We start from the raw sequence: 24,195 nt of genomic DNA, 5'->3' as shown, positions 1-24,195 counted from the left end.
TATCTGAATCATTACAGAAAGTTTGTTGACCCCGTCTTAGAAAATAATTTGAGTATAGGGACCATGTCTTATTTATCTTTGCCTTTTCTGAACATGACTAACACAATGTTTTGCCCATCGTTGCTTACTGGTTGTCCAAAGAGTGGATAGAAATGAGGTGGAAGGCCCTGTCCTCCAAATTCAATCTCAAGTTTATTTTTACAGTAGTGCTGACATCAGCCAGTATTTTGACACATGTGACTTTCAGTCTCCTTGTCGGTTGGGAGAAGTTGACCTAGAGAGAGCACTGGAGACAGAAAGCTACGAAAGCTACCTTGCCTTGCTCCCTGCATCAATTCTCAGAGCACAGCGCTGGCCTCATCACTGCCATCTGCTTTTACGATCTCTAATTGGTTTCCAACTCTCCCAAGTTCCTCCAGTTGGAGAAACACTTGAATTGTTTGACTTTTGGAGATCTCTTCAAGATTTCTCTTATAGGTCATGTTGTAGTTTAATTATTTATGTCACAGTGGTTAAAAACTGAGGCTGGGGGGCGGGGGGGTGCCCGGGCGGCTCAGTCGGTTGAGCGTCTGACTTCGGCTCAGGTCATGATCTTACAGTTCGTGGGTTCGAGCCCCACACCAGGCTTGCTGCTGTCAGCCTAGAGCCCACTTCAGATCTTCTGTCCCTCTCTCTCTGCCCCTCCCCCCTTCGTTCTCTCTCTCCCTCTCTCTCTCTCAAAAAATAAATAAACATTTAAAAACAATTGAGGCTGTGGTGGAGTCAGGCAAATCCAGGTGGGAATCTTGGTTGTGTGACCCTGGTCTCACTACCTACTGGCTTTAAATCTGTTTCTGATTCTGCTAAATGGGCATAGTAGTGCATACCTTACAGGGTTCTTGGAGTAAATGAGATAAATGCCTAGAAAACACTGAGTCCTGGATAAACAGTAAGCACTCAGTTAAAGGCCACTCTGACCTTCTTCATTATACCTATCATCACCACCAAAGGTCTCATCTACTCTGCCATGTTATAAGCCCCTTAAAGGCAGGGGCCTTGTCGTAGCCATTTCTGCCTCCCTGTCATGCCCGGCACATAGTGGGATCTCAGTATGCATTAATTGCCTGAATGGTATCTGGTCACCCCAAATAAAGCTCATGACAAGGATGCAGATATCAGGCTCCACTTTACCTCTCACTTTCCAATGCCTGCATCCCTAGGCATCTGGGTGTTAATCAAGGCCATATATCAAAAATAGGCACTGACATATGTGGTAATTCTACCAGCCTCGGGGCCATCAAAAATTAATTTGTCCACATTCTCCAAATGAACAGCACCTTTATTAAAATTCCCACCTGTGACAAATACATAGTGCATTAATTTTTCCTGGGGAAAAGAACTGCCACTGAGGTGGTATTTCCAAAACACTTGTCTCAACAAGTCCAAATTATTAAGATAGTGCTTAGATGCAAATCTAGAGAACATATAAAAGGCCAAGCCCTCAGTGTTTGATGGGAAAAAATATATAGAAAAGGCATTCAAAGGCTGGCAGCCATTTTTCCAGCTTCAACACTGAATTGGGCTCAGGGACTGCTATGTTAGCCTGGGAATAATGCCCTGTGATTTGGAAATGTAATTGTTTGTATTAATAAAATGATACTGGACAGAAGCTGCCAGGCCAGCATGTCTGGACTTGGCCGCTTCCCTTGATTTTCTTGACACTGTCCTCAGGAGACTAAACGGGCTAGACACCTCAGCCAGGGAGAGATCACTGTGGGTCCGCATAGAAACCCTTGTCTGTTCCACAGCAATCAGCCCAAGAGTAAAGGTCAGGTCTCTGAGTACTCAAAGCCAATAACAAAATCCTCAGATGGGGAAGTTTACTTTCCCTAGATCGTGTTTCTTCTTTCTGTGCCCTTTGCCTGGCTGCCACACCAATTCCACAGTGGGTGATACATTTCTTTACACTCAGTCTTCAATTAATGACAAAGCTTATTGTAGGCTCTTCCCAGGGAGGGTTCCATTTATATAGAGGTTACTGGGTTCAGAATAAAGGATTGACACGCTACTAGTAGATAAATCTAAAGAGGTTCATGCCAAGACAACTGAACACAGTTGTCCTGGGATCAAGCTCTACATCAGGCTCCACGCTGAGTGCGGAGCCTGCTTGGGATTCTCTTTCTCCCTCCCTCTGCCCCTCCCCCAATTTCTCTCTCTCTCAGAATGAATACACTTAAAAAATAAAGATAGAAGAAAATATTGACAACTAAAAGGGAGAAATAAAACCTGGCCCAGAGTGGACCAAAACAAACAAACAAACAAACAAACAAACAAACCACAGTTCAGATTTCAGCAGATTTCTCATCAGAAACCATGGAGGCCAGAAGGAAGTGACACAAGATTGTTAAAGTGCTGAAAGAAAAGATCAACCACAAGTTCCACACCCAGGAAAAATATCCTTCAGGAATCAAAAAAAAATTCTTAGATGAAGGCAAACTAAGAACATTTGTTGCCAGCACACCTCCCTCAAAAGATGGCTGAAGAGGTTCTTGAAAAAGAAAGGAAATGATAAAAGAAAAAATCTTGAAACACCAATTAGGAAGAATGCTCATATCACACTGGATGGGAAAACAAACAAAAACAAACAGAAAAACCCACAATTTTTGAGTCCATAGTGAACAGGGAAACAGGGGGAGGGAAGAGTAGGCAGGAATGGAAGGTCCCCTTTATAGAAATGCTAGCTAATAACTGTAGAAGGTAAGGTAGAATAAGTCACCATGTTACATCCCCTGGCGTATTAACAAGCGCAAACATAGATGATCATTGGGAGCTAAAACCATCGGGTAAAAATTTTTGGGAGCTGATAGTCCAAAGGTCTCAGGATAACACCATGCAATTAATTTTAACTATAAAGGAAACAAAGGTATTATTTACAATGTGGAGAGCTGGTGGACCACCCATGTAACCATGGGATCAAACACAGCATCACCATTATAGGGACAAACCAACATTGTAGGCCTACGTGATATGGTGGGAAGTTCACAGCATTACTTATGCAGTGGTTTTTTTCAAAATAGTAAATCTGAATATAATCAGGGAAACTACAAGTCAATTCCTCCATGTGGGATACTCTACACGATAGAACTGACTGGACTGTTTGACACTATTAATGTCAGGAAAACAAGCTAGCAACAAAAATAGCCAGTGACTATTCAAGATTGAAAGAAACTAAAGAGACTTCACAATGCAAATGTAAATGGAGGACCTTAACTCAATCCTGAATCATAAATAAAGCTGTAAAAGACAATTTTAGGAGAAATGAAATAGTTATGGACTAGACGGTAGATGGTACTATTGAATTAATGTTAAATTTCCTAAATGTCATGTAGAATAAATTTTTATTCTTAGGGGATGCCTGCTAAAGTATTTAGAGCTGAAGTGCCATGATATTTACAACTTTCACACACATAGAGAGGGAGGGAGGGGAGGAGGGATGAGAGAGAGAGAGAGGGAGAGAGAGAGAAAGAGAAAGCAAAGCTGGCAAAATGTTTAAAATTGGCAAATCTATTAAAATGTGTTGTTTAAATGGTGCAGAGGCAGGGATTGGAGTTACTTCAAGACAAGGATCACCAGGAGCTACCAGAATCCAAAAGCAGCAAAGAAAGATTCTTCCATAGAAGTGCTTGGCTCTTAAATGAACAAATCAGGAGACTATAGATGCTGGAGAGGATGTGGAGAAACGGGAACCCTCTTGCACTGTTGGTGGGAATGCAAATTGGTGCAGCCACTCTGGAAAACAGTGTGGAGCTTGCTCAGAAAATTAAAAATAGACCTACCCTATGACCCAGCAATAGCACTGCTGGGAATTTACCCAAGGGATACAGGAGTGCTGATGCAGAGGGGCACTTGTACCCCAATGTTTATAGCAGCACTCTCAACAATAGCCAAATTATGGAAAGAGCCTAAATGTCCATCAACTGATGAATGGGTAAAGGAATTGTGGTTTATGTACACAATGGAATACTATGTGGCAATGAGAAAGAATGAAATATGGCCCTTTGTAGCAACGTGGATGGAACTGGAGAGTGTGATGCTAAGTGAAATAAGCCATCCAGAGATAGACAGATACCATATGGTTTCACTCTTATGTGGATCCTGAGAAACTTAACAGAAACCCATGGGGGAGGGGAAGAAAAAAAAAAAGAGGTTAGAGTGGGAGAGAGCCAAAGCATAAGAGACTCTTAAAAACTGAGAACAAACTGAGGGTTGATGGGGGGTGGGAGGGAGGGGAGGGTGGGTGATGGGTATTGAGGAGGGCACCTTTTGGGATGAGCACTGGGTGTTGTATGGAAACCAATTTGACAATAAACTTCATATATTGAAAAATAAATAAAATAAAATAAAATAAAATAAAATAAAATAAAATAAAATTTGGTAAATAAGTAAAAAAAAAAAAAAAGAAGTGCTTGGCTCTTGTCAACACCTTGATTTCAGGTTTTTGGCCTCCAGAACTGTGAGGGATTAGGTTTCTGTTGTTTTAAGACACCACATTTGTGGTAATGTGTTGTAGCACCCTCAGGAAGCTAATATGAGGGTACATCAGGTTTCCACCATACTTTCTTTTAGGTTTGCTGTAGGTTTAATTTGTCAAAATAAAAAAAAAAATTGAGGAAAAAACCACTGTGACAGGTTAAGAGAAACTATATAAGAAACAAAACGTGTTATATTTTAATGCCTTTAATGGCACTTCCTTCCACTTTTTAAGTTTTTGTTTTATTTCTAGTTAGTTAACATACAGTGTAATAATAGTGTCAGGTGTACGATATAGGGATTCAATACTTCCGTACAATATCCGGTGCTCATCATGAGAAGTGCACTCCTTAATCCCCATCGCCTATTTCTCCCATTCCCCCCCACCTCCCTTCTTTCCTACTTTTTATTTATTTTTTTTAAAGTTTATTTTATGGGGTGCCTGAGTGGCTCAGTCAGTTAAGCATCTGACTTCAGCTCAGGTCATGATGTCACATTCCATGAGTTTGAGCCCCAGGTCGGGCTCTGTGCTGACAGCTCAGAGCCTAGAGCCTGCTTCAGATTCTGCGTCTCCCTCTCTGTCCCTCCCCTGCCCACACTCTGTCTCTTTATCTCTCAAAAGTAAATAAACATTAAAAAAATGTATGTATTTATTTTGATGGGGGGAGGGGCAGAGAGAGAAGGAGAGAGAGAGAATCCCAAACAGGTTCCATAGTGTCAGCACAGGTGCAGTCTCACAGTTTGTGAGATGGTGACCTGAGCCTAAATCAAGAGCTGGTGGCTCAGCCAGAGTCACCCAGGCTCCCCTCCTGCTTTTTAAACCAGAGGTTCCACATCCTCCTTTCACTCTGGTCTCCACAAATTGCACAGCCAGCCCTGGTGTGGACCGAACTATGGTGTTAGGATGGACCTCCTTAAACCTCTCCACTCCGTGGTCGGTGTTGAGTAGCATAAGCCTGAATATGTGAGGGCGAGGAAATCCAGCAGGAAGAGGGCCAAGAGCTGCAGTGCCTGGGAACAGGGCAAGGCCTGACAAGCGACCTTGATAGCTTGTGAGAGTTTAAAACCAAATCAGATATACACTTGCATTGTTTTCTTTGTTTCCTGCTCACGTCTTCAACCATATTTTAAGAGTTTGAAGTCTTAAGACCTTGCCTTCCATTTCTTTGAGTCTCTCACAGCTGATGGCATTGTGCTAAGCATAGTCAGTTTTTAATTACGACCTGAATTGGGGTTTGTGGTGGGCTAGAGGGAGAGTAGGGAATGTGGGAGACAGTAGAAGAAATTTGAGCACCTCTAACCTAGTCCTTTCTAGGTTGCCGAAACAAAACAAAAGCACATCTCTGAAGTTGAGACCCATGTCATTTGAGGGATTAGGTAAAGAAAAAGAAGTAGAAATGCATCCTTGGTTGGAAAGGGGATGGACTGTTATGTTTAGTTCATCCATATGTAGCCTCCAAGCAAGCCACTTCTACAACAGTCCCAATGCATGAAAGAAGAATCAATGATACAGGATTGAGACTTTGACAAGAATAACTGATTCTGAATATAGAGTTAAATATCGTTTCTCATCCAAAGATATCTGTGCTGTTGTTTCCATCATGCGTTATATGGTTTAGGACCATGTGTATTCTAACAGACCCTTTTTATATATCTTTCAAATGTCTGTGATACTTTTTGCCATTTATTAATTTTTTTGTGGTTGTTTAACAAGTACTTCTATAACACTTATTATCTGTCAGACACTCTTTTAAGTTTTTAAAAAATATTCATAATAACCTTATATAGAATAGGAAATTGGGGCACAGAGAGGTTAAGGAAATTGCAAAAGGTTATCCAGTTAGTGACACCTAGAGAAAGCGGAAGCTTACAATCCTTTTGGAAGGTGATTAGTCTGCACATGGTCAGTCTGTATCCATCCGGTAAGCCAAAAAAACTCATGAATCCAGTAGATCTACAAAGCTTTGCCTGGCATAGAAGCTGGGAGTTTCTGTATTAGAGGGTTAAAAGTGGTGCAGAGTGCTTAAGATTGCCTAATACCCTTGGGGGGGGGGGGCAATGTAAGAAAATCCAACCCCCCCCGTTACTAGGCATTGATTACTCAAATTGATATATTGGGCTAAAAATAGTATAGTTTCAGTAGGGAAAATCATTTTATCAGGACTCTGGGTTTCAAAACACAGAAAACTCTACCTAATGTGCCTCAATAAAAGGATTTTATTAGTTTACATGGCTAAACACGCTCAGGCATAGCTAGATTCAGTGCTTCAAAAACCATCAAAAGGATTTGGTTTCTCTCTACCCCCTCAGTTCTGCTTCCTCAGGATGTCTCTATTCTTAAATTGGCTCTCCTCTTGTAGTCAGACATGGCTGTCAGCACAAATCCAGACTATACCTTTCTATATCCCATTCCAGCAGAAAACAAATTAATGAGAGGACTTGTCCAACATTTCCCAAAAAAGCCATAAAATTCACTCTGATTGGATAAGTTTAGGATACAAGCCCACACCTGGAATAGTCACAGTCACCAGGCAAATGCTGTGTGACCGTTGATTTAGGCCCGGGTCTTGGAGCTGGAGGTGGAATTTCATCCAGGAAGGTCGACTGAAGTGGGAAAGAAGTTGGATCTCTGTATGAAAATTAGGGTCCACTGGCAAAAGTAGAACACTTGCTGGGGAGGCAAATAGCAAACGGCCCCCCCCCAACCACATCTGGCCAATGTCTTAGAGTTGTTTGATGCAGAAAGTATGCATGTTGATAAAAGGCACCAATGAAATTCATTTATTTAGACTACTCAAAGCACCCTAAGCAAGCCTTTACAAAATCTCATTGTTTCATCATAAATATGGGATTAATTTAGAGGCAAGAAACAAAAAAACATAGGGATAAATAGGTCATTTGAAAGGAGAAATATAAACAGTGAGATGCCCCAAAGGCTGGTCTGATTTAATACTTCAATATATTGTGGATCAGGGGTCAGGACACTTTTTCTGTAAAGGACCAGATAGTAAGCATTTTTGGTTTGGCGGGCCATACATGTCCTAGCATGAAAGCACCCATGGACGACATTTAAAGAAATGAGTTAGGCCGAATGCCAATAAAATTTTATTTTTAAAACCGGTAGTAGGCTGGATTTAGCCCACAGGTGGTAGTTTGTTGACTCCTGTTATAGATGGATAGTAATGTTCTATGTAGGAATATGGGCTCTGTCGTTAGATGTGTGTGTATTTGAGTCTGGCCTCTTAATTACCAGCTCTATATCCGTGGATAATTTCCTTAACTACTCTAAACCTCAGTTTCCTCATGTGCAGAAGTAATAATAAGAGACATATGTGAGTCATTAAGAGAATTAAAAGAGAAAATGCACATAAATCAAAAAGCGTAATGCATGTACGTAGTAAGTAGTCAGTAAATGGTAGCTCTTTTTATTATTATTAGGAATGTCCATAAGGAAAAACTATAGGAAAACATTGTGAGGGAGAAGAGAGATGAGCTTCAGTGTTGTTTTAAGGATACACATCTATTAAAACATTCCAACTAAAGTTTTAGAGTAGTGGGGTTTGTATCATCAATACAACTCAGGAAAGCGAATTGCATCTTTCAGGGAAGGGTCCACAATGACTCTTCTCTCAAGATTCTGATGAAACTCAAAAATGCCCCAGAATTACTGGATGCTATTTGTTTAAAAGGTTATTTATGTATTTTGAGAGAGAGAAAGAGACAGAGAGCAACCAGGGGAGGGGCAGAGAGAGACAGGGAGAGAAAGAATCCCAAGAAGGTTCCATGCTGTCAGCACAGAGCCCAACATGGGGCTCTAACTCACAAACCGAACCCATGAGATCATGACCTGAGCTGAAACCAACAGTCAGAGGCTTAACTGACTGAGCCACCCAGGTATATTTCCAGATGCCATTTTTAAAAGCATCAGTAATAAAAAAAAAATATTATCTTGTTCAAATTTATTTTGTGCCCACACCTGGAATTCTGCATACACTTGTAATGATTGTCCTTCACTAAAGACAGAGTAGAGTTAGAGAAAATTTGGAAAGGGCCTGCTGGATAAATTACTGGTTTACGTGGGTGGACACATGAGGGTCCACTACGTTTAAATTGAATTTATAACACTGACTTTACAAAGGTGTGGTGAGCATTAAATGCCATAAATGGATATTTCATTTTTTAGTAATGTGAACTTGAGTATCATTTACAAATTAATGCACTCAGCACAGAGCCTGGCATAAAGTAGGCACTCACCAAGTATTAGTTGCCTTTCTTCAGATGCACACAAAGCTAGACTTTATGCCCAAAGGGATGAGTCTTCCATGCATAGGGAAAACTGAATTTCTATATGACTCTCCACTAGGTTACTATGAAGCAAATGGGATTGGTGGAATACAGTCACAACCTGCTTATCACTGAACTGGACCAATAAGAAACTAGAACCATGTTAGATATGTACTAGAAATCAGTGTTCAGGAAGCAGTTTCAAGTAAACCCAAGAATCAAAGCCAATACCAGGAAGTAATACCAAGAATTTAGTGCATAAATGCTCAAAGTTATAGTGGCAATCAATGACTATACAGCATGGTCTAGGTACCAAGATATTTCTACTGACTCTACTAAATGGTGTAACTCACTTCTGGAACTTTTGTTTTTAAAAATGTGCACAGTGAATCTTGCGTGGAGATGATACTGAGGACCCATGATGCTATACTCCCTTGAAGGCTTTTCCATTCTCTTGGCCAAGTGAGACCTGAAGCTTCATAGGGAGGCAATGAAACATACCCACCAATGTAGAAGGTTTTACAGATGTGACATAAGCTCCCAGAGCTCTTCCAAGGACGTGTGGTGTTAGATTTTTGCCAAGATGCTGGTATATCCTAAATGATCCATTTTGTTTAAAAAAATGACTATTGTAGTTATAGGATAGATAGTGCTGGGTGGAAAAGATCTTCCAGAGTCCAGAAAAAGGTGATACCTCTTTTACCATCCTGGATAGAGGTAAAGGCAGTGACAGCAGGGGTCCTATGTGTTGCCATCTGGACAGAATAAAGATGGTGAGTGTTAGGACAATTATATACTCCTGCCTCTTTGTACGTGCTTGTAAGGGCCTCATGTCTACAGTTATGTGTTAGGTCTTCATCCATGATGATATATTCTAATGGTTAGACTGAACTGTGTATTATTGTAAGGAGCAATTACTTAATAGCAGGTATCGTGGTTCTGGGTGTGAGTGAAGGTAACTGCAGGAATTAAAAACCACAGGCATTTTGGAATTTTATTACAGCTGTAGACAAAATGAGAGAGATAAAGAGGAAGGATGATTGTTGACGTAAAGCTCCCAGGGAGGACAATCTTCAGTGGACTCAATACGGTTCACACTGTGGTGCTGACTTTGCATAGTGAGAATCTTATTTTTTTTTCCAATGTGCTCAGTAGTGATTAGGACCTGGAGGATTGATGCCATTAAAACCCACAAAAAAGATGATGTATAAGCCAAAACCAATTTATTTATTTATAATGAGAATTAACTGCTAAGTAGGCTATAATACTCATGTCAGCTGGCTAGCAAATTTTCTCCCCACAACAAAGTTTATATGGGAACATAATTACAATCATATTACTTCTTAGAGCATGGGGTCACAGCAAAGGGAGTTAGGTGGCAACCTTAATGGCTAATTACACAAATTGGAATGGCCTGATGCCTCTGCTCCACTGTACATAGACCTACGAAATCAGCTCTTGGTCGATATCCCCTCTCTTAGTCTAGAGGGGATTACATCTAGATTACAGATGCCCTATGGTTCTTTAATCCCCCCCCCTTTCTAGACTCCCTGAAGACCATTCTTTCTTCAGACTTATCATAAAATCATTAGATTTTATCTTGCTGGATGGCAATCATGTAGCAGATCTGCCTCCCTAAAACGACAATCTTGATTGGACCTGGGGGCTCCCCAAGCCTTTGTAGTTGCAGACTACGTCTTTAAGTAGGTTATAGCTCATGTGTTCTCAGTAGATTTTAATTAGTTGCACTCTCAGAGAAGTTCCCTTTGGTATAAGTTTGGGGGCAAACGGCTGTAGAACTCTCTTTATGCTAAATAAAGAGTTTATTCTAGTTGAAGTGAATGGTGTCATTATAACAAAATATTGAAGGGGTAAATAAAATGGTTGCTAGCTAGTAGACAGTAAAGCATTATCCCAGTATCTTATTCATATGCTCAGTATGCCTGTTGGATTGTATCACATAGAGCATAAGAATTTCTTGTCTGAGAATTCCTCAACAAGGGGCTTCTAGAAATTAGAGGTTTTATAGCCCAGAATTAATGATCTGTTCTGAGAGGCTCTGAAAACTGAAGATTTTTTGGAGAAGAAGGTGATGTCGCTGCAGAGGGAAGGTCCAAACAAGAAATAAGGTGATGCATCTTTGTGAGAGAGCACACAATGACAAATTGTATCCCTAATATAAAGAAAGATTGTGATGAAGCCAACTGAATGCTACCATCAGCATTCTGGGGCCATACTGGGGTCAGTAAGGAAAGTGACTGGAGGCTATTGGGTTAGTTCTTTATTACAGAACTGGTGGTGCTAGATCAGGATACCTCCAGGCAATTGCAAGACACTTAAAGTTCGAAAAGATCTATTTGTCAGAGGCTTTCATACAAGCCCAGTACCACATGGGAATTTCTTGGCACAACTGGTCTCCTTGTTATGAGAGCATATGGAGTAAGGTGGATGTATAGCAAACTGTTGATAAAGGAAACCTCTTGTGAATGCAAATAAGGATTGGCACGGTGGTTAGCGAGGCATTGATGGACAAAACGATCTATTTGTTAGTGCTACAGGATGAAAACAGCAAGGCCTTAGCTGGGTTTAAGTACTGTCAAAGTTAGTATCATTCTTCAGGAACAAGGCCAAAGTACAATGACGCTTCATATTCTGAGAGGTCTTGATGGTTGCTAGGAATTACTGATTTTTCTTCATGAAATCCATTATGGGGACATACATCAGCACCAAGAAGCAAGGAACAGAGGACTGATGATTATCAGCAAACATCAATTATCACTGCACATCTGTAACATTTTAGAAAATTGTGTCTCTCCAACATGGCACTACTTTTGTTCAGAAGCATTAGGAATCCATACACAGAGCTGCTGTGTGCTAAAACCACAACACTAGCAATCAAACCCTCACTTCTTCTTAAGTTTTACGTATAGATGGTGTTAATATATTTGCCCCAGGATTTTTCAGATGGGATCGTTCAGAGAATTGTCTACCATTAATTGCTTTTCAAGATTCTCAACTAGATGAGGCTCCCCAGAGGTGGTCCATAAGGGTATAGAACTCAACATTTGGGCAATGATCCCAAATGGTGACCACACTAAGGCCTATGGAGTCAGAAACTACTACAGGGTCTGACTCTATGTCTTTAGGGGAGATTTATTTAGCTAGGTTCCCTTACCTGCCAGGTATAATAGACATAGTAATTATGATAAGACTCCTTCCCCAACTCTCACTAAATATTTGTCAGAGGTCATTATCCTAGGCCATTTTGACTTGGCTATTGGACATACTATAACCTAAAAAAGGTTATTGAGGAAGAGGGGAGGAATCTGGAATTAATAGGGCCTTACTAAAACATGTACCTGCCTGAAAGGCTAGTTCTCAAGGAAGTGGACCAACAGTTCCAATCAGAGTGTTCAAAAGGCCATGTCATCTGGTTAGTCAATAGCCAAGAGATCCAGTTTTTTGGGTAAGCAGAAGTCTTTAAATGGCAACAAAATACATAGCTGTATTGAAAGGTAGTAGAGCTGTGTTTCCATAAGGGTTGGTTTGTGTTGAAGCTGGCCTCTCTTCAATAGGTGGAGCAGGTTCCAGCCTCCAGTAGAAAAATGTTGGTAGGATATGAAAAAAGAAAAGAAAAGAAAAATGTTGGTAGGATATGGGATGCAATTAGGAATTCAACCGAAGGTCTTAAACCAACAGGGAACTAGAATATAGACCAATGAGGGTGAAGGTGAAAGTCTTGGGCCTAATCTTAATCCCAGAAGACTTAGGCCAACAAACTCAACCCAGATCTCATTCACTAGAGGGAATGGAGTTCCCAGGGTACTTTCAGGGATATTTTCATTGGCTTAGACTGGCCAGTTTTGCCTACAGAGTTTCAGTACTCTTGGGTTATTGGTTCCAAATGCAGAGAGTGCCTGCAAATTGTTTTCATCATTGTTGGGTTTGGTTTGGTTTGGTGATGGGTCACCAAATGAACAAGATCTGATTATTTAAACTCCCAGAATCACATAAGTTCATGACTGTCTATGAAGTGGTATCACAGTTCCCCACCTGTATTTGAAATGTTAATGCGGGATATAAATTAATAAGGCTGGAGGTGAGAGGGATATAAGTTTACAAAGTGACCTGCCTGGGCTCTCTTACTGGCGAGTTGGGTTATTTATCCTTGCTGGGGCCCGAGAACGTTTGGCAAGGCAATCTCTTGTGAAGTGACCAGCCTGGCTGCAGTAGAGGCACAGCTGAGCTTCTTGCTGGCGGGCTCGTTTGGCTGGGGTGAGAGGTGGCTGGCTTCCACGCAACTGTATAGGCTCCTCCTTGGCTGATACATCTGTGGGGCTGGAAAAGGGTTGGTGTTGGATCAGGGAAGCCAACACTGGGAGCTGCGTCTCTGACTGTAGGAGCTCTGGCCTGTCACTACGTTTCTTGTCCAACTGAATACACTGAGTGATCAGGTCTGGAAGGTTGTCCATCATATCTGTGTCACTCACTTCATCCTGGATGGAGTCAGCTAGTCCCTCTTGGAAGTGGTCACTCTGATTGGTTTCATTACAGCTCAGATTTTGAGCAAGGAGATTGAAAGTAGAAGCATTCTGCTGAGAGGAGTTGTCCTCTTTGTTCATGGGGTCTGTTTCCTGTTTTGTAGGCTCACCAAATGATTGCTGGAACTCAAAAACAAACTTTTCATATTGTTTCAGCAAAGTGCTCTGGTTAGGCCCAGATATGACTCCACAACTTTCCATCTGCTGAGCTAGGTAGTTTAAAAAGAACTTGACTTGGACATCATCTGCAGGATTGGGGATCTTGACAGTCGTCAAGAGATTGTCAGGGTCACCATGAAACTGAGAGAGATGCTCAAGTGAGCAGGGTACAGACATCAACGGGGTGGCCAGGGCAGGCATGATTTGGCCCCTCAGTTCAGGGTTCTCTTCTGTCAGATGCTGTATTTGCGGCTGCAGAAACAGATTTTCTTCCTGAAGAGAGGAATGCTCTACCTGCAAGCTAGGTGGTGTTTCTGTGTACTTCTCCATTGTATCTTCTGGAATCAAGTGACACTAAGGAGAACTGAGTGCCAGTATTTGAAACCAATGGGCAGACAGTAGGGTTTCTCTGTTATCAGAAAGATAGTATCAGAAGCAAGTAGCCAAAACTGCTGGCTATGAAGCAGTCACAAGGGGACACTGAGAGCTGAACTGGAGAGATGCCAAAATTGTTGTCCACTACTCAATGTTGTCTCTTCTCATGGAGAATGTCAATGTTCTGCACATTCAGAAGTGACAAATTACCTTAAGACACATAGAGGATTTGGAATTAAGAAGACGAATACAAAAGTCACAGTAGATTTCTCTCCCCACCCACCCCTTGTATACAATATAGGGTAAATTTGCCCTCAAACTAAGCCTTTGATTCTCAAGTACCTCTTTTTTATCAGAGAATCAAAGAATTTTACAACCCAAAGTGATCTTAGAGGTTATCCAGGGCAAACTCAGAATTTCATGAATGAGAAAACAGAGACCCAGAAAGGTAAAGATGTTTACCCAAGGTCACACAAGTACATAATATCAGAGCTGCATGCTCATCAGTACTGCTGTGTGAAACAGCACTTCCTCCAGGACCACAAATGTGTTCATTTGTACAAGCTACTTGGGCATGATGAGGGCTCGTGCCCCTTGCTATATAAAATGTGATCTGGAAACCAGTACCATAAGCATCACCAGGGAGACCGTTAGAAATGCAGGCTCTTAGGCCCCACCCCAGACCTACTGAATTAGTATTCCACTTAAACCAATTTGCCAGGTGATTCAAATGTGCATTGAAATTTGAGAGAAAAGCTTCTCTAGAGAGGATTGATTCCTCATTGGAATAATCACTGGTTGGACTTGAACCTCAACGCCCCAATCCTGCATTGCTGTGGCGATCTGATTGCTGCAGTGGCAGTTAATCCATATTTTTCTAGATTCCTAGTCTTTATCTAAGGTCACATTTGGTTGTCATGGAGATGATTAAGCCGCCACAGGCAAGATGAAGAGGTGAAGTTGGAAACTTAGTAAACAAGAACAGAGCATTCATAGAAGTATAAAGATCAAAATGTTTTGCAGTTATCCTTGCATTGATAATAAGAATAAAGCAACCCATTAAAGTTAAAAACTAACCCCAAACATATGGCATATCAGTTGAACTATTGTGCAGCATAATTCCTCTCATGGTCCTTCCCTTGTGTAGCACACCATTTAATTGTATCAAAATCGGCCACTAGAGGGCAAAAATGTGTATCCTTGAATGTAAAACTTGATTCTTTAGGTTTGATGGCTTCTCCTCTCTCGATCTATGGAAGAGATGATTGGAAGACTGAAATTGTGTAAGATTGGTGGCCAGAAACTTAAGCAAAGACTAGCATTAATCAGTTGGATGACACAGAAGAACTCATTTGGGTCTCCATTTCCTCTTTCATCTAATGAGGATGACTATCTTGTCTATTTCAGAAGGGTGGGGTGAATATCAATGAGACAGTAGATAGGTACTCTGAGTGGCAGAGAGAAAGAGAGAGACAGAGAGAGACAGAGACAGATGCTCCCCCAATTTTTTCAATGCAGGTAACAATACCGTTGGTGAGGCTCTTCCTTTATCGCATATTGCAAAAGTAGGGAGATACTGTCATATTCTTTCCTTCTTTCTTTCCATAACTCACCAATCTAGTCTTTCTATTTTCCAGGTGCCCATCCATGAGTTCATTGCTGCCAGTCTAGCTAGGTGTCAGTTGAAAGGTAGGATGTTAGTTAATTAATCAATGAGGGTTAATGATTGGCCTTTCTCACGGCATTCCCTTTTTCCTCAAATTTTAATGTGCATAAGAATCAACTTGGTCTTAATCCCCAACAATTCCTATTCGATGGTCTTCTATTCAATAGGTCTGGGGTAGGTACCAGGAATCTGTACTTTAACAAGCTGCCCAGAGGATTTCTGGTGTTGGTGGTCCCTGTGAGAAAAGCCACCCAGATGAACCTCAAGGAATAAATCCATATTATAGCATCATAGAAGAGTGAGAATGGGGAGAGGACACATTTGGAAGTAGGAGGCATTCAAATGACATAGAATAGGTGGTAACCTACTGTACTTCTGCATAAAGCCCACAGAGCTCACACTGTTCTTTACAACTGTTCCTCTCTCTCAGACAGTAGACTGCAAGAGTTTAGCATGTAGGTTCTAGAGTTAGACTGACCTGGGTCCAAATCCTGGCTTGGCCAAAAGTTGTGTGACTGGAACGTTATTTAACCTCTCTGAGAATCCATTTCCAAACTTTAAAATGGAGGTGATTTTGGGGCGCCTGGGTGGCTCAGTCGGTTAAGCGGCCAACTTCGGCTCAGGTCATGATCTCGCGGTCCGTGAGTTTGAGCCCCGCGTTGGGCTCTGTGCTGACAGCTCAGGGCCTGGAGCCTGTTTCAGATTCTGTGTCTCCCTCTCTCTGACCCTCCCCCGTTCATGCTCTGTCTCTCTCTGTCTCAAAAATAAATAAACGTTAAAAAAAATTTAAAAACTAAAATAAAATGGAGGTGATTTTAATACCTTCCTCATAGTGTTGTAAGTATTAAATGAGATGAAAAGAGATTAGCACAGCTTCGTGCAGGTGGCACGGGCTTCATAAATGTTAGCTATCATTTTTCTAGGTCCGCAGTCTGTTATCTGACTGTGTTTTAGAATTTAATTTTTTTTTGAATTTTTGAAAGGTAACACGGAATATGTACTGCTTATTATATAACACTCCCAGTTGTATCTGGGAAAACATCCTGTAATTAGGCAATTAACATTTCTGCAGGAAAATAAATGTCTAAATAGTCATACTAAAAGAGATCAAGACTAGGTTTATGTCAGTTTAGGTCAGATTTGACACCAAATTAATGAAAAAATATCTTCCATTTTACAGAGCTTTTTGATTTCAGAATTGAAGATAAGGGATATGGCTCTCTCTACCAAGCTCCCCTGTTGGTTGGAAAGTATGACTATAACTTCTCTGTTCCTGCTTTCTGCCTTTTCCTTTGACCCTCAGCAGTTCCAGACTATCTGTCGAGGTCTCCTGTTTCTTTACAGAAGTATGTATTCAAGGTGGCAGAGCATTAATTTTTCTAATTATGTAACATTGGTGAAACACTTGCTAAAATTGTAAGCATTTGCCCAATGCAAATTATACAACGGCGCTGTTGTCAATGGCAATTGCTTAATCCCTCTAAGAAAATCTATCTTGTCTTATCATTTTGGAAATTGCTCTCCTTTTAGAGGTCAGTGGCCTTCTATTAGATTGTCCCAGCAGATTGTGGGGTAAAGCATGCCAGTCTGGAGATAAAACAGACTGAGCTGGGACCTCAAATGCACAGACTTCAGAAATCAGACTAGTGAGCCTGAACCAGATCTGACACAAAACTGCATACGTTTAAGCTTTTACTTGATTGGTATGTATTTCACCTACAAAAACAACAACACAAAAATAGGTCTAGTAAACTTCTACAGGCAGGCCATTTTGGTGTTTGTGTTCCATTTGGCTCAAAGACACGGTTGACAGTTTCCCTGCATATGAAACTATCCGTACTGGAGTCCCTTGAAACTCCATTTGGAGAAGAGCCTGAAGTACCTTGCTGCTTATAATAGAGCATTGTGACCTTACAATACCTTATTTTCAAGCTGTTCTACCCAACACTTTGGAGAAGTTTTGACCTATTGCCATGCAACTACCCAGAGCACTTGCATTTTTGCCCTTGAACTCCAGACTTTATAAGTAAGGGAACTTGTGGCCATGAGAGCTAAACTGAGACATAAACAATCCTCCAGAGGTAACCACAGGGACATACTGTTTAGACTTGTCTGGAGACTTGGATGTGACCCTAGCTCTGCCACCATCTAGACTGACAACCTTGGGCAAGTCACTTCTTCTCTCTGGGCCAGTTCCTGTATCTGTACAATGAAGGAATTGGGTTTCTCAAATTTTATCACACATAAGAAATTCTGATTCAGAAGAGTTAAGAAGAGACCCAGAAATCTGAATTTTCTATAGGCACTTCAAATGATTCTGTGGTAAGAGGTCTTCAGATTTTACCTTGGGAATCTTGGGTGACTGACCACACAGAGCTCTGACATTTGTCAGAGGTTCTCAAGTTTCAGGGTACATAAAAATCTCTTGGGAGTTTAACATGCAGCTTCTTGGGCTTCACCCCTAGACAGTGTAATTAAGTGGGTCTGGGATGGGACCAGATAATCTGCATTTTAATCAAGCTCCACAGATGATGCTGATGCAGAAGTTTCTCTGGTAACACTTGAGAAACCCTAGGTTTAATACTCTCAAAAGATCCTTTCTGCTTGAGCCCTATCTACACTTTTGAAGGTAGAAAATATTTGGCTGCAAAAGTGGCCACTGAGGTGTGTGATATGTGGATTGCTTCCTTCCAAGGCTCTGCCTGAGTCTGTATGGTCGCATGCAAACAGTGGGCTAGTGCAGGGCTGGCTCGGGCAAGGTGAAAAGTAACTGGCTTGGGGGCAAGAGAGAGGGTCACAAGTGAGCTGACCTTGCTCTCAGTCTCTATGGTTCCTGCTGGGAGGTTTGTAATGCTCTGCTCTGCCTGTGGGGGGCGGGGCAGAAAAGCCATCCATGTATCCCCATATTAGAGAGGGAGCAGCAGCCCAGCTGGGGTCAATCTGGCCATTGCTATGACTCAGACCTCATACCTTCCTTTAACCTTCAACCTTTCTTCTGGCTCTGCTGGACCCATGGCCTAGCTGCTTATGAAGTTACACATGTCATGAACGCTCCCTACAAGTATCCCCTGTTAGTTTCCCAGTTTTCCTTTCTAATGGGCATAACCCCATTAAGGAGCCACACTTGCTCCAGCAGCCTTCCAGCTCCATGAGCCTATTTAACATTCCTCCTAAGATCATGTTTCCCTGTCTCCTCCTTCCCCCGCCTACTCCGCTTTGCCTACTGTCCCTGCTGGTAGCCATAACACATGGCTGAATGTCCCTGTTTAGTCACCGGCCAGAACTCTAACTGATTGTCCAAGCAGTACATGACCCATTTGCACCATTCATTTCTCTCAGTGCAGCAGAGAAGAAGACCTAGAAGGAACGGGTGAGTTTTTTTTTATATGAAGGAAAAGACCTGGAGGCTGGTGGAGGGCAAGATGAGCCACTGGGCAGGTATCATAACACTGTCACAGAGTATTATAAATAGTTATCAAAATATAAACGAGCATTACATGGAGTCAAAGAAAAACCCCAAAGAGAGACTCCATTTTGCCTCTTTATTGTACTTGCCTGTTTAATTCGGCCCCTGAGTGATACTGACATTATACGGGTGGTGAAATGATGACTTCAGTGCAAGTAGGAGGTTTGCAAACTCCTGAAGATCAAGTGCGCTTAGAACTTACAGCTCACAAGAGATGTTACAACATATGGCAGATAACCTCTACAGCAGGACTGGCTCTGAGTCTCATTCAAACCTTCATGGTGGGCCCCTGACATACCGGGAATGCAGAGGTTTTGCATTTGTACTTGATAGGAATGGAAAGGACAAGTTGTTTTTATCCAGTCGTACCGGACATTGTGTGGGTATTTGCAGTAATAATACGTGTCGTTTCTTCAGTGCCTAATTTATGTCAGCTTATAGACTCTAATTGGTACTAGCTGTCTGGTGCCTTATTTAAAAGTGTCCTGGACCTGGGGCCGGGCTCACTGGTAGAATGCCCTAAAGCACTGCCAGTGTTCGCCACAGACAATGGAGGAATAAATGCAACATGCTGAACAGGTATTTGCCATCTCTCTACCAGACCACATAATCCTCACAGCAGTCTTGCGAAGTAGGTATAATGATTTGCGTTTTACACATAAGGAAATGAAGCCCCTACTTCCACTTCTAAACATGTAATCCTGCTCACTTCTGCTTTCAAGCTCTCTCCCCTCACCGGAAAGCCAATTACTTTCTTCTTCCTATGCCCAGCTAGCATTCAGCCTCCTTGATGCGGCTTCCTCTCACTACCCGGGCCCTTATTAATACCTCCCTTCCCTGAGCTGTGGAAGGACACATTGTTTGAGCCCTCCAGGAAGAAGTCTCTTTCCTGTGAACCCCCATACACTTTGCACAGTGCTGGGCCCGCGAGCCTTATATAAATCTGTGTTCATAGGTGGGGCTAGGAGAAAGACAAACAAAAGAATCTCTATGAGTAGTCTGACATGAAATTAGGATAAGAAAAGTAAGATCGAATCGAGTCATGAAAATCTTGTCAAAACAAGAGGAGGCTGAATAAGCAAGCAGGGGCATCGAGTCTCAGTAGAAGTGGTCTGGACTTGAGAGAAGGGCCAGCAGGCCTTGCTATCACGAGTTCTTAGCTTTTCATTCCCCTGTTTTCCCGTCTTCCTTAAGCCCCATACATTTGGTAATCTTGTTATTTTGCAATCAAAAATAAATGATGGGGCCTGATAAAGACTTCTCTGCTACTTCTAGGTTCAAGAAAGCAGTCTGAGGTGAAATAGGTAATGGGCATTAAGGAGGGCGCTTGTTGTGATGAGCACTGGGTGATGTATAGAATTGTTGAATCACTATATTGTACACCTGAAACTAATATAACATTTTATTCTAACTGTACTGGAATTAAAATAAAACATGGACAAGTGTTCAGGATGGTTTGGATTATTAAATATCACAGCTGTCACATAATGTAGGAATTAAGCTACTGTTGAAGCTCTGAAACTGAAATTCAGCAAGTATGTAATTATTGTATTTTATATTTTATTTTGCTAAATATATATAACATAAAAGTTAAAAAAAATAAAGCAGTCTGAGAGGATGTTTTGCATAACTGAATGTGCACCTTGCTATGTTTTACAAGAACAATGTGATAAAACATTTTAAATTGGGACAATCTCAGTAAAGCTGGGTTGAGCTGTTATCATACCCATCTAAGCACCATCTAATCAATATGTGAAGATATTAAAAGAGCAACCAAAAAGGAATTATTAGCTTCCCAGTCCCATTAAACTTCACTCTCTATGTGTACAAAGATTCAAATATCTTAAAAACCACTTTACATTCATTATTTCATTCAGTATTGACTGCAATTCTGCCATTTTCCAGGTCAGAAAACCAAGGCACTAAGATACTAAGTTAAATCAAGGGGCAAGGAGGAAATGGGATACATGTATGTCTCTGAAAGACTCTCATGTAGAATACTTGTCCTCAAGGACAAGGAAGGAGCTAACTGGAAATGCACTTGGGAGGGTAGGGGTGGAGATGGGATGAGTGTCTCCATAAAGTAACTTATGAGTTCCACATCATTGGAGGAATGTAAGCAGAGTTAGGATTACCACCTGGTGAGGAGTTAGAGTGGGGAGAATAAGATAAGAAGGCATCGTAAGGATGATCTAGTCCTTTCAAAGCTATAGATTCTGTAACTTGCTTGAGGACACAGCTGAAATGTGGGCAATGACACTAAGAGTTGTTTGCAATCTAGAATCTGATCCTCAGATTCACAGTCAACCTGAACCTAACCCATCTTGCCTATCTGCAAGCTCCTATTCCTGGAGAGGACTCAGTGGCTAACGTATGGTAGGACTTGTTAATCAATTTGAGGGATTAGCTTGGTTTCTCTGTCCATTCCCAACGCCCCCGTCATTTCAAATAGTACATGCCATTTGAGTAAACAATTAGGGGAAGAGTGGAAAAATTCTGATCTGCAGAACTCAAATAGTCATAAAATTAGCCCTTTAAATTTGAAATGAAAGGTCTTCTCCTGCATTCGTGCTCCCTGCTGTCTCTTTCATCTTTAATTCATTAAATGCAATTCACTTAGTGCTGAATACCACTTACAACTGATGAGCTGACAGAGTTTAGCCCACTTAGATTTAAACATTTTTTGCATTTCCAGGTCCTTGTGGTGTGCATGCAACCTGCAGCCCTATTCAAGATGGAGAAAACTTAATATAAGCAATTTAGTATATATCATGTTTTTCAATTACCAGAAGCCTCCTAATAGTCAATAGTTAGAGAAAAGTATCAACTTTAGAGATGAAGAATTTCAGTCTCAAGAAATGGAAAATGATTTGGTTCATGGTCATGTTTATGAGTCTTATTGCTAAGTTCCAATCCCAAACCCTAGTCAGGCTTTCTCTCCCTCCTAGCCTTGACGATGAGTAAACAAGAAATACAGGGATTATATAGTGCAGAGGCAACCTTTTAATGTCATTCAATAATCCATAACATCTAGGGGCACCTGGGTGGCTCAGTTAAGCATCCGACTTTAGCTAAGGTCATGATCTCACGGTTCGTGAGTTGAAGCCCCAAATCAGGCTCTGTGCTGACAGCTCAGAGCCTGAAGCCTGCTTCGGATTCTGTGTCTCCCTATCTCTCTGCCCCTCCCCTGCTCATGCTCTGTCTCTCAAGAATGAATAAACATTAAAAAAGTAATAATAATTGGGAATATCCCACATATATGCAGAGAATTGTATGTGATCTAAGTATTCTCTTATCTCATTGTCATTTTGATAAACTATGAAGTAGGCAAGGTGTGTATTTAACACCTCCTCCAACAGATAAGGAAAGAGTTGTCTAAGGACATACAACTGTTTAGTATTAGATCTTGTACTAGAATCCTCAACTCTTGCTCATAACATTATGTCCTGGAAATAGATTGAACCAATAGAAAAAAATCATTCACTCTGGATTTAGACAAAATTTAGATTAAAATCCCAATCTGAATTCAAAGCCAAAGATGTGAGACCGTGGGCAAGTTACCTCTTTGAGCCTCAGTTTCCACATCTGTAAAACCTGTATTGCAATGTAGCTTGATGAGTTGTCTTGCATACAGCAGACATTGGTGATAGAAGCCACCCAATATCATATTTTCTGCAGACACTGCCCCTAGATGTTATGGATATAACATGGGTACCGAATATCCTTCTTACCAGTTCCAGTTTCCAACTGGGGATTCTGCGGAAGGTAATTCTACCCAAGTCTCTTGGTGTGGAACAAGTGGCTTAAGCTAAAGCTAACTCACTTAACATATAACTTGCCTTAGTGTTTCTTCTTTGCAACACTCATATCACTTGTAATTAATTGTTATATGCCTGTTTTCCTTACTAGACTATGAGCTAATCAAGATAGGAATTAACTAATTTCATTTCTGTGTCCACAAGTGCTAACATATTTCCTTACATATAGAGGTGCTCAGTAACCCTTTGTTGGATTTATAATATCTGCCTATGACAGCCATAGTTAAAACTAGATATTAGCAAAGGTAGTCTTACTTTTCCCCACTCCCTATGTATCACTTCTATTATTTTTCTCTGGTGTGAGTGCAAAACCCAGCCCTGCTCCAGTGTATCTCAGCATGTTTTTGCTGAGATGCTTGAGTTAACCAGATAGAAATATAGACAAAGATTTATGTCTATGGGACTAATGCTCTGCAGGCAATACTTCAGTCCCAGTCCTGTACTTCAATGACCTTAGCCAGAGCACTGAGAAGACTGAGAGATCCTCGAGAATGTACTTTGCTTGGATGAATGGGTTGTTTAGTTTTTTAGAAGAGTTTCAGTTTAGCCTAGGCCCTAGGTCAAGACAATTATCTAGCAAACTTAGAAAGAAAACAGATGCAAAATAATCCAAACAGGAGTTGTTTAAAATATGATATTTTCAACCACTCTTATGTGAAGACAGGAGAATCACTTACCTCTCAGATGTTGGGCTCCAAGTGGAATCAGGCTACAGTGGGACAGATCCTAGGGGATGGGAAAAGGAAAGTAAGAAGAGATGGGATTCTTTAGCATCCCAAACAGCATAAGCAACCTTAATTCTGTGCTCTTACTGTTAGAGTGCTCTGTTTTCACTGGCTGACACTCTCCAACCCTCTGACACTGGAACAGACACAGTCTGGTAAGCTTTGGACTCTGCCAGTTGAGAGCTGTGTGACCTTAGGTGTACTAATCTCTTTGAGCTTCATTTTCTTTCTTTCTTTCTTTCTTTCTTTCTTTCTTTCTTTCTTTCTTTCTCTTAGCTTCCTTTTCTTTATCATAAGATGGGGCCAATGATATCTACCACCATTGGCTATTCATTTATTCATATAATAAATCTTGACTGAATGTCTATTATATGCCAGACACTCCGCTGTAGTAAGCCCACGTAGACATGGGGATTCAAGAATTACTAAAGTAAGGTATGCAAACTGCTTGTTGCAGTACCTGGCTCATAACAATGATTTAATCAATGATATCGATTGTTTTAAGAATATGAGTTAGAAGGGTTTGGCAGTTAACAGCCCAAGCTCTGGAGTCAGACCTGGGTTGTAGTTATAGTATGGAGTATTAGCTTCACGTATTAGGAGAACTTGGGCAAGTTTTTTAACCTCACATACTTAAATTTTTTCACCTGTA

The 24,195-nt window shown here is 41.2% G+C and overlaps 1 protein-coding gene across 1 annotated transcript; it reads right to left on the bottom strand.

Annotated features, from left to right (window-relative positions):
- Nucleotides 1–12,435: 12,435 nt before the first annotated feature.
- RTL4 (retrotransposon Gag like 4) lies at nucleotides 12,436–23,632 on the bottom strand. The gene is made up of 2 exons (XM_015067439.3): nucleotides 23,496–23,632; nucleotides 12,436–14,078 (listed from the first exon to the last, which is right to left on the bottom strand). Exon 2 carries the CDS (start codon nucleotides 13,821–13,823, stop codon nucleotides 12,936–12,938), a length of 888 nt encoding a protein of 295 aa, XP_014922925.1. The 5' UTR covers nucleotides 13,824–14,078; nucleotides 23,496–23,632; the 3' UTR covers nucleotides 12,436–12,935.
- Nucleotides 23,633–24,195: the final 563 nt, after the last annotated feature.

The sequence above is a fragment of the Acinonyx jubatus genome, chromosome X (assembly GCF_027475565.1).
Source record: "Acinonyx jubatus isolate Ajub_Pintada_27869175 chromosome X, VMU_Ajub_asm_v1.0, whole genome shotgun sequence".
Lineage (NCBI taxonomy): Eukaryota > Metazoa > Chordata > Mammalia > Carnivora > Felidae > Acinonyx > Acinonyx jubatus.
The sequence above is the reverse complement of the archived record's forward strand: the minus strand, read 5'-3'. Positions and strand labels throughout refer to the sequence as shown.

Coding starts and splice junctions, on each gene's coding strand:
- RTL4 (XM_015067439.3), bottom strand. CDS start 13,823: ATGGAGAAGTACACAGAAACACCACCTAGCTTGCAGGTAGAGCATTCC.